The following is a 10,019-nucleotide window of genomic DNA, read 5'->3' as shown; positions in this document are numbered from 1 at the left end:
TCCCCCAGTGGGCTAGGAGGCTGGCTCTCGGAGCAGGGAGAGCATCTGGCTGGGAGATCCGAGAAGAGGTACGGGTTTGGCTGAACCACGGTGGAGAATAGGGCAGGGAGGCCTTGCTGAGGGGAGATGGGAACCCACAAGGGCACTGTCTGAAATGGGGGTGTTTTTTTTTTTCCTGCAGTGCTCACCTGTCCCCTGTGCAGGGTGCAACTGAAGGGGCTCAGGCGCTGGCTTGTTCCCAACAAAGGCCCTGGGTTCAGCCTTGCAGGTGGGTCTGGGCCATGTGTTGGGGCTTCTCAGGTATCAGAGGCTTGGGTTTAAGTCTAGCTCAGCCATGATCTGCTGGTGGCCCTGGACCACCTCCTTCTCTCCTGGAGTAGGATTTCAGGGGCTGGGGAAGCAGAGTCTGGCAGGAGCTGGTGTCTGCTGTAGGGAAATGCAGGGGCCAAGCTCTGGGAGCCTAGAACGTCCACGCTTGTCAGAGCGAGGGCGAGGGAGAGACCCCAGCACAGAAGAGGACAGCGCAATCCCAGATCATGCGGGGTCTCCCCTGACCACAACTGCCACCAGGGTGAACCGAGTGCTGGTAAAGAACAGTATCAGGCCACGATGCAAGAGTCACCCCTGGAAAAGCTCCTGAGACACAGCTGAATGGAGAGGCGAGTCAGGCTTAAAATAGCTAAATAAATCTTTAATATTTCTAATTGCAAATGTACAGAAATTGCACAGCCACACAGTCTTAGAACACCAACAACTTTCTCTGTACATTATTACATAGTTAGAGTCACAGCTGGAGGGAGGCGCTCCAGCCAAGACGCCAACATTTGCATTTTTTCCTTTTCACATACTTACAAAAGGGGGGGGGGCAGGGAGGTGGAATGGGGGCTGGGGGCGGCTTGGGGGAGTGTGTAGAAAAGAGGGGCCGTTTCCCTGGACGGTCTGCCTTCCACAGACGGCCGGGGCGGGAGGGGGAGAGGTGTACCCCGGGGCAGATGCTCTGCAGGGTGGGGGGGTGCCTGGAGCTCTGGCCCTGGTTCCCCACCCCACTTCTGGGTGGTCGGAAAGAGTCTTCACTTATAGGAAGTTTGGCAGTTTCCTTCACCCTAAACATAAAAGTTAAGCAAATTGTCAGGCCTCCCTGTGTTGGCAGGAGAGGGGAGGGGAGAGCCTTCTCCAGCAGGGCTGGGCCTGGGTCTCCCCGAGCAGGGACTGCCTTCCCTCCTCCTCTCTCAGGGACGCGGGTTCAGTGTGACCCAGGCAGGTCGCACGTCCCCACCACCCAGAGAGCACGCTGCACAGCCGACAAATAAAATGCCACGAGCAGGGAAAAACCCCATCACCCAAATCCCCAACCTCTGCTTCCTGCCCAGCACTGTTCTCTAGATTAAAAATAAAATAAAAACCGTCGGAGAGCAGCGGTCCCGGGCAGCCCTCGGCAGCACCAGGACTAAAGGACTATGTACAACCATTAGGTGAAATAGTTACATTACAGTCAAACACCAAGAACATTTACAAAAGTCGTCAGACTTGCAATTCAGATAAAAATCTGGGAAGAGTCTGTACACTTTTACAGTTTTTGCACTAAGTAAATAAGGCTCTCGGCCTGACAGCTCCCAACCCAGGCCAAGGGCCGCCAGCACCGGCCACCGCTGGCCTCCTGAGCCCGGCTGTCCAGGCCCTGGGAACCTCCCCCCTGTATTGCTAAGAGGCGCTCAGTCCGAGGTCGCTCAACGAGGCATCGGCGGGGGAGGCGGGTGCGGGAGGGAACCAGAGGAGGATGTCACCGGGGCCAGGCCCTGCCTGTGTGGCCAGAGGAGTGGGGCAAGGCCTCCGCCCCCATGGCCTGCCTTCCTGAGGTCTGTGACCCTTGGGGGTCCTGCCCTCTCCCCACAAGCGGGTCTCTGGGCTAACTGAACTGGTTTCACCCCAGGACGGGGTGCAGTGTGGTCCGAGCCCCCCGCCGTGCTCCCCCCTTCCTGGGGGGCTCTGGGGCAACCTGGGCCCTGGTGGAGCGTGTCTCCAGCCCCAGCGGCAGGAAGGGGTCTCCCCAGCTTCCCACGGCTGAGGCAGACGGGGCGGCTCCTGGCTGCGGGGTGAAGGCCCCAGCTCCTGCCTGAGATTCCCCAGGGCCAGGGGTGGGAACAGGGAGGGACGAGAGAGACCCACGCTCCTGCCCACCTATGTCCCGCAGGGGGCGCGGGGAGGGCCGATAAGCTACAGAACAGCCTAGAGCTGAGGGAAACCGGCCCCAGCCGCGGGTGAGCACCTCCCTGTCTGCAGCGCCTGGGTCCTCGGCTGGGCCCGGGAGGGGTGAGGCAGAGGCCGGCCGCACACACGGGGCGGGTGCAGGCTGCTGCTGTCTTGGAGAGGGAGCAAGTCTAACATCCTCCAGGGCCGCTATTTCCCATGCAGTGCGCACGCTCAATTTAAAAGGCCCCTGTGTTCCAGCAAGCGAGCAAGCGGGCTTTTGTTTCTAATGCATACTGTGAAAGGAAAAAAAATCACAGTTATCCACCTTCTCAGGGCCTGCGGGCACTAGACTTTTTTTTAACCATCCGTCAGGAAAGCTCAGCCTGTCTCTCAGGGGGAGCACCTCCTGGCCACTCCCTGCAGGGCCACCGTGCCCGGGTACACTAGCTCCGGGAGAGGGGCAGGCACCACAGTGCCGCCTGGGCCAGCTCTGCCCAGGTCTTTGTCTTCGGGGAGCCCCAGAGCATCGGCCTGGGCCCACGTGGCAAGTGAGGGAGGTCCTGGATCTTCCCACGGGCGCAAGGGCCCAGAAGAGAGCTGTGATCCTCGCTGGGTCTACCTGACAGAACAAGTTAGGGAGGGAAGGACGGAGGGCGGGAGCGGGAAGGCGGAGGGTCTGGGGACAGGTATGGGGGCGGGTGACTCCTTGGTTCCTCACGGCCGGGAAGGGTCCCCGCGCATGCAGGGGCAGGTGCTCAGGGTGGAGGTAGGCAGGGGTCCCGGCGCTCCGGCAGCTCCGTCCTCCCCACCCCCTCCTCCCTGCCTGCTGACCGCCCTGTCGGCTCCTGGAACTGAGGGGCAGGTCCCACAGGGCAGGGCCTGGCTGCCTGACAGTCCTGGGGAGGGGAAGCCACGAGTAGGCCCCTGGCTCTCCGACCCTCCAGCTCTCCGGGCAGCTCCCTCCCTGGGGAGGGGTCGGGGGTACATGCACTCAGCCAGGTCAAGGAGGAAAGGTGACGCACACCACATTCAACACCCGACAGAAACATTGCGCAGCCCCCTGTGCCTGCTCCCCGGCCTGCAGTCTCTCTGGCCTGCACCGAACGCGCTTCTCGGGGAGCGGGCCGCTGTGCCCCGGCGCGCTGCGTCAGTCTCTCGCGGCTCCCTCTGCGGCCGCCTCCGGGACCGCGGCTGGAGGGAGGAGCCGAGCCTCGGCCTCTTGCCCCTGCGCTGGGGCCGCTCCTCCCCAGGCTGAGACCCTGCCCTGGGCCACCATGGTCCTCCCTCCTCGGGCAGGTTAACAACTGCTGCTGTTTCTGAACTCGCCGTTCTCAGTAATCTGCAATTTGGTGGGGTTGGTGGGGGAGATGCCGTTACGGGCTTGCATGCTGTACCTCTCTTTCAGCTGTGTCAGGGCGCTCATGAGGCGGGCGTTGGCAGCATCCAGTGAGGCGATGCGCTTCTCCTGTGGGCAAAGAGGGCATCAGCTGGGGTCGCGGGATGGCCTCCTGGGCCAAAGGGGGTCCGTGCCGGAAAGGGATCTCCCTGGAGCTGTGTCCGCCTACAAGAAGCGCTGGGAGGGGGAAGGCAGGGGGCCTGGAGGATACCACGTGTGAAGGATGGGAAAGGCACCGAGGCGGCAGTGGTCCTGCTGGGGAGGAGGCGGCCTCGCCATCATGGACCAAGACCTCCTTGCGCCTGCCTTCCTCATGTCTCTACCTCATCACCTGCTTCTCACCCAAAGGGAGCAGCCCCAGCAGTGTCAGGCACCAGCTCGTTCATGTGTGTGTGCACTGGTGTGTACAACACACAGGTCACAGCTACCAGTCAGCCTGTGGGGTTTCCAGACTGAGCAAGGCCTGGGCCTGGAGAGGAAAAGGGCACAGACCTGGGTGAAGGAGATTGGAGGCCAGTCTCTAAACTGTCTCCCCTCTCAATGCAGTTGGGAAGCCACAGCTCTGAACAAGAGCTCCCTTGCTCCCTCTCTCCCCAGCCTGCTGTCACCCCCAGCCTTTCCCTTTCCCCTCCCAATAGTTTCCACTCTTTGGTCAGAACCCCTGGTGAAAGGCAACACCCCCCCAAGCTGCCCCTGCAGGGGAGGAGTTGCCCCGCCCTTTTCATAGCCTGTCCTAGTGAGTTTGTGGTCCACCGAGACCCTCAAGTCTGACTTCTTGGAGCAGAGATCCTGATCTCCTATCCTCCTTAGCTTCTGCAGTGGGGTATGACTGAGGATGTGAAGAAACCAAAGTCACCCCCTCCTTATCCCAGGTCCTTTAACACCTGTGGCTGACCAAAAGGCCAGAGCCCCACACCTGGGCATCAATGATCTTCTGTTTGGAGTCTACAGCTGCTTGCATCTCCGCGTGGTCCTTCTTCAGCTCCTCCTCCACTGACATCAACCTGTTACCAGAGACAAGGACAGTCAGGCTGGCATTTGAGGGTGCAAGTGAGGAGGTGAGTGCGGGGCCTAGTGGGAACAAACCATCACACCTGCACAGAGGGGGCATACTAGGAGAGCCACTCCTTGGGCCATAGACTCACCTCCCACCCTTGCCTGGGACAGAGGCCCCCCAGCTGGCCCCCAGCAACTGACACAGGCTGAGCCTGCTCCCTCCTTACGCGTCACCCGCCCCAGATTCTGTTCCCAAATCCCCAGAAGTCCCTGGGGCTGCCCCTTTCCTGATGTTCTTCCAGGAGCCACAGGGGTGGGGTGGGAGTGGGTGTTAGATCCTCACCACACCCCAGAGCCAGGCAGGTGGTGTAACATCATAAGACCTGTGGTTTGAGTGGGAAACAAAGGCCCTGCAAGGCTCTAGAGCTTTCTCCACCCACCCTGTGTTCACTGAGGCTGTGCCGGGCACTCGAGGTGGCAAGATGAAGTCACAAGGCAGAAGGGACACAGGCAGGGAGAAGGTAACTACGCTCTGCAGTGGGCAGCTTGGGGACCATGGGGACGGAGAACAGGAAGTGGCTGGCTGTCCTGGGGGTGGGGGTCGGGGTGGACACACTGAGCTGGACAGCTGAAGGACAAGCAAGTCTGCCGCCCGGGGAATGAGAAGGGAAGACGTGAGGAACACGATCCACAGAAGCTCAAAACTAGGGCCGGCGGGGGCCTGTCGCCAGCTGCTTCTTCCCTGAGACCCTTTCAGGTCTCATCCTGCTTGTCTCTCACGTACCTGTCAGTCACTGTTGATCACACCCATCTTCCTATCTTCCTACTCTCTTCCTTCAGCTTTCAGGCCCCATACTCTCTGGGTTTGCATCCTAGCTCCCAGGCCACTGCTCTGCAGATGCCTTGTCCTGTCTGCCCCTAGGCTGTCAGGGCTCCACAGGGCTCTGCCTCAGCCGGCCATTCTTCCTGCTCTACACTCTTCTCAGAGGAGTTCACCTACTGCTTTATTTCCGTCTCTACCCGCACAACTTCTCCAGAGCAGCAGAGCATCTAACCCCCAGGCGAGCACTTAGTCCATTTCACAGCAGATGCACCGGGAGGTCAACGGTGCTGGGGCAGGTACCACGGAGGGCTGTCGTGAAAAGCCAATGGGATCAGGGGTTGAGGAGGAAGGGGTGTGGGATCATGCCGAGGGGGGGGGTTCCTTGTCATAGGAAGGTACGTCACTGAGCAAAGCCTGTAAGAAGGGGGAGTGGGAGGAATGGAGGAAGGGGGGGGGGGGGGGGAGAGACTTCCGCTCCCAGCGATGGTGGAATAACAAACAGGCACTGGATTTAACCTCCTGCCGTAAGAAAAAAACAAACTAGAAAACTGGACAAAATATATGAAAAAAAGGTTTCCAGACCCTGAAAAGCAGGCAGTGCAGTACAGTACGGTGACCCCTAAGAGAAGGGAACACACGAAGCGAGCCCCACCCACTGCTGGCAGTGTCCCGGCAAGCAAAGGACGGAAGTGATCACATGGAGTCAAGGAGACCCTGGGAGGATGGAAGGGTGGGGGAGCAAAGCTTTTGGGGGGCAGTACCAGAGAGGAGAAAATGCAGAGAGGACTCTACCTATCCCCTGAGGGGTCCCCTTGGGGCTTTGGCTGAGGACTGGTCTGCATGCTTGTGAGAAAACAGCCAGGCTGGGGCAAGAGCCATTGGAAAGGAGTACACAAAACCACCCCAAGAATAGTTTATGATCCTTCTAGGCAGTGTGGAAAAGCATACTAACACAGGAGGCATCAAGTAGAATCCTTAGAAGGAAAGTCCCCAACAGTGAAGCCAGATTAGGCCTAGGCTAAAGACTGTCCAGGACCCACCCCAACGAAGCTTAAAAGTGAGCCTCATTACAGATGAACCGGGTTGCAGAGCAGAAGTTGAGACACAGATGTAGAGAACAAACGTGTGGACACCAAGGGGGGAAAACTGTGGTGGGGTGGGGATGGTGGTGTGCTGAATTGGGCGATTGGGATTGTCATGTATACAGTGATGTGTATTAAATTGATGACTGATTAAAAAAAAAAAAAGTGAGCCTCAAAAGAATCAAACTGATTCTTCTAATGTCACTGTGTCCCAGAACAAAGCCCCCAAATATTGAAAGGAACACAACACATCCAACAGCTACGTAAAAATCACAATGTCTGGCATCCAACCCCAAATCACCAAGCACACAGAGAAGTAGGAAAACATAACCAACCCATGACCAGGAAGAAAAGCAATAAAAACAGACTCAGAAAATGTCAGGTGATAGAATTAGTAGACAAGGACATTAATACAACTGTTATAAATATATTCTACATGTTCAGGAAAATAGAGGAACACATGAGCATGATGAGAAAAGAAATGGATGGGATTTAAACAAAACTGAAAACTTAGAGGCAAAAATACGACACCTGAAATGAAAAAATACTGGATAGGATTAACAGCAGATTAGACGCTTAAGAAGAAACGATTAGTGAACTTGAAGACACTGCAACAATCTAAAATAAAACACAGAAAAAAGATGAAAAAAGGAAAACAACAGAGCATCAGTAAGATGTGGGACAACATAAAGCAGCCTAATGTATATGCAATTAAAGTCCCAGAAAACAGACTAAGGAGGCAGAACTCCACACCCACAGATCCAAGAGCTCAACAAACCCATGAAGAAAACATGTCAAGGCACTTCATAATCAAATTGCTGGCAATGGATGATTAAGAAAAAAAACTGCAAATCAGCCAGAAGAAAAAGATACTATCAGAGTCCCTATTATTATAGCCTGGGTAAGGGAAAAATTGGGTCCACTGCTAGTTTTGGTAAAGAGCCACACCACGCACATGCTTCTGCTAGAACAGCAGAGTTACATAGTTGCGATAGACACCATATGGCCTGCAAAGTCTAAACATTTATTATCTGCCCCTTTACAGAAAGTTTCTAACCCCTGCCCTAAAGTGACAACAAGATACAGCTAATATGCCAATAAAGGAGATAAAGTGGAATCATAAAAAATACTCAATCTAAAAGAGGGCAGGAAAAGGAACAAAACAGATGGTACAAATAGAAAACAAGTAGCAAGAAAATAAGTTTAAATGTAATTATATTGACAATTACATTAAATGTAAATAGTCTAAACATTCCAATTAAAAGGCAGAAAACTGTCAGATTAGATAAAAAGCAAGAACAATAAGGTGTCTGTAACAGAAACTCACTTTATAATGAGGGACATAATTGGGTTAAAAGTATAAATAGGATGAAAAAGGATATACCAGGCTAATACCAATCAAAAGAAAGTTAGGGCAGCTGTCCTAATATCAAACAAAGTAGATTTCAGAGCAAGGAATATTACAAGGGATAAAGAAGGTGTTTTTATAATGATAAAGAGATCAGTTCATCAACAGCACATAACTAGCCTAAATGTGTATGTGTCTAAGACTAGAGTTTCAGTGAACATAAAGTAAAAAACAATAGAAATGAAAGGAGAAACAGACAAATCCGTAATTATCATTAGAAACTTCATTATCCTTTTCTCAATAATTGATAAAAAACAAGTACAGAGAAAAACCAGTAAGGATATAGAAGACTTGAACAACACTATCAACCAAATTGACTTAATTGACTTGAACAGTAGGGAGGAAATACCAGGCTTGGCTGGTAGAAATAAGTGTGTTACTGAATTCAGGAGAGCATGCACCTCTCAGAGAATAGATAAGATGAGAAGGTGGTTAAATGAAAAGTGTTTCCTTTCTTGGAACCACACACATGAGGTGAGCCAAGAGCAGAGCTGGAAGTTCAGTCAACAGTGGGTTTCTAGTCACCCTGGTTATAGGCCCTCTGCTCACGCTAACCATTTTATAAAGAAGAAACCCACAGGTAAATCAAGCAAGCCATAATTAGAAGCAGAGAAACAGGTGGTCTGAATAGGAGGAATTAAGGAAGGATCTTTACCGTGGACAAAGCATGAGGCCAGGTGGGGGGACATCCTGACTACTGCACACCTGCTGAATCTATCCTGATGACAGGCTCTTGTACCATGTGAACAAACAAGCTGTAAGTCCACACTGTCTCCTCTTGCACTTGGTATTACTGTCATAAGGAAGTAAAGTCCACGACTGGGACCCTGTGGGCTGGTCTGAATGCTACACCTTGACTATAGTCCCTGCTTGCAGACATGCAGGAGGGTGTATCCACTTTACCCGTGGGCAGAGTGGAAGAGAGAAGGGAATCAACACAGAAATAAAGATAAGCCACCACTAAGGAAGAGAGTCAGCATTAAAGTCAATGGTCCACCTGGAAGTCTTCCCGCATAACCCACAGGCACCTTAAAACTCAACATACCGAAAACTGGCATCATCTCTCTCCCTCCCCATCCCAACTGCTCTTCTTCCAAAGGTCCCCATCTCAGTAATTGGCACCATGACACACCTGGATGCTCCTGGTAAAAATCCAGGGGTCATTCTGGCTACTTCTTCCCTCCCGCCTCCCACCCTCACCCACTGCATGTAACTGACATTCATCCCTCTTCCTGCCCCGGAGTGGGCCCTCATTGCCTTTCCTGGCGCCTGCATCAGCTTCCGAACCCCCCTGCGAGTGCGCACCACGAAAACATGACTCCCTACGGGGAGCCCAGGCCCCTCTGCGGCTGCCTCGGCCAACCTCACGTTCCACCATCAACACACACTGCACCTTGTGGGCCCCCCACACTCCGGGCTACCTCCCGCCTCCAGGCCTGTGCCACACTGTCCCCACCGCCGCGGACACTCTTCTCTCTCCACACTCGGCTCATCCTGCGGCTGAGCAGCCCCGCCCTAGGATCCGGGGCCTCCTGGAGGGCAGTGGACAGGTCCGCTCCTCTGTGCGCGTGGGGCCAGAACTGGGCCGGCCGCCCTCACCTGCTGATGATGCCCTTCATCTGGATGTCCTTGTCCTCCTGCTGCCGTCGCAGCCGCTCCTCGCCCTCCTCCAGCCGCGCCTGATACTCCAGCACCAGCTTCTGGGTTGTCTCCTCCTGGCACTTGAACAGGGTCTCGTACTCCTCCAGCTTCTTGGTGGAGATTCGCAACTTGTCCTGCAGCACCGCCAGGTCCTGCTAGGAGGGCAGCGTGCCACGGGCACAGCACCCAGGACAGAGAGCACGGCCTCATGAGCCCGGGCAGGGGCACAGGATGGGAAGCAGCCCGCTCGGAACGTCTCAGGGCCCATCACCATCTCAGTCCTCTTCCCACAGCGGGGAGACACCCAGGGAGAGGCGGCCAGTGAGACTCCACGCCTGGCCCCCATCCGGGGCTCTCCCACCCGCCAGCCCAACCTACAGCTAGGAGGCAGATGAAGACTCAAACCAGATCTCAGAAGTAAGGGTCTTGAGCTTTGCATAATAAACAAAAGTTATAAACCTCTTGGGTACATTAAGGAGATGA

At 54.8% G+C, this 10,019-nt stretch overlaps 1 protein-coding gene across 13 annotated transcripts in view; it reads right to left on the bottom strand.

Annotated features, from left to right (window-relative positions):
- Positions 1-670: 670 nt before the first annotated feature.
- The window catches only part of DAB2IP (DAB2 interacting protein), a 193,688-nt gene continuing 184,339 nt past the window's right edge, over positions 671-10,019 (bottom strand). For 9 of the 13 annotated variants that reach the window (XM_059925527.1, XM_059925534.1, XM_059925524.1 and 6 more), the window contains 3 exons: positions 9,495-9,691; positions 4,503-4,590; positions 671-3,655 (listed from right to left, as the gene is read on the bottom strand). In XM_059925527.1, coding sequence (XP_059781510.1) covers positions 3,488-3,655; positions 4,503-4,590; positions 9,495-9,691 — 453 coding nt within the window. In that variant the 3' untranslated portion in view covers positions 671-3,487. The remainder of the gene's footprint in view (positions 3,656-4,502; positions 4,591-9,494; positions 9,692-10,019) is intronic. The other 4 variants (XM_059925523.1, XM_059925526.1, XM_059925531.1 and 1 more) reach the window with 2 other exon arrangements.

This window comes from Balaenoptera ricei, chromosome 6 (assembly GCF_028023285.1).
Source record: "Balaenoptera ricei isolate mBalRic1 chromosome 6, mBalRic1.hap2, whole genome shotgun sequence".
NCBI classification, from domain to species: Eukaryota; Metazoa; Chordata; class Mammalia; order Artiodactyla; family Balaenopteridae; genus Balaenoptera; species Balaenoptera ricei.
Note: the sequence above shows the minus strand (reverse complement) of the source record. Positions and strands in the feature narration are given on the sequence as shown.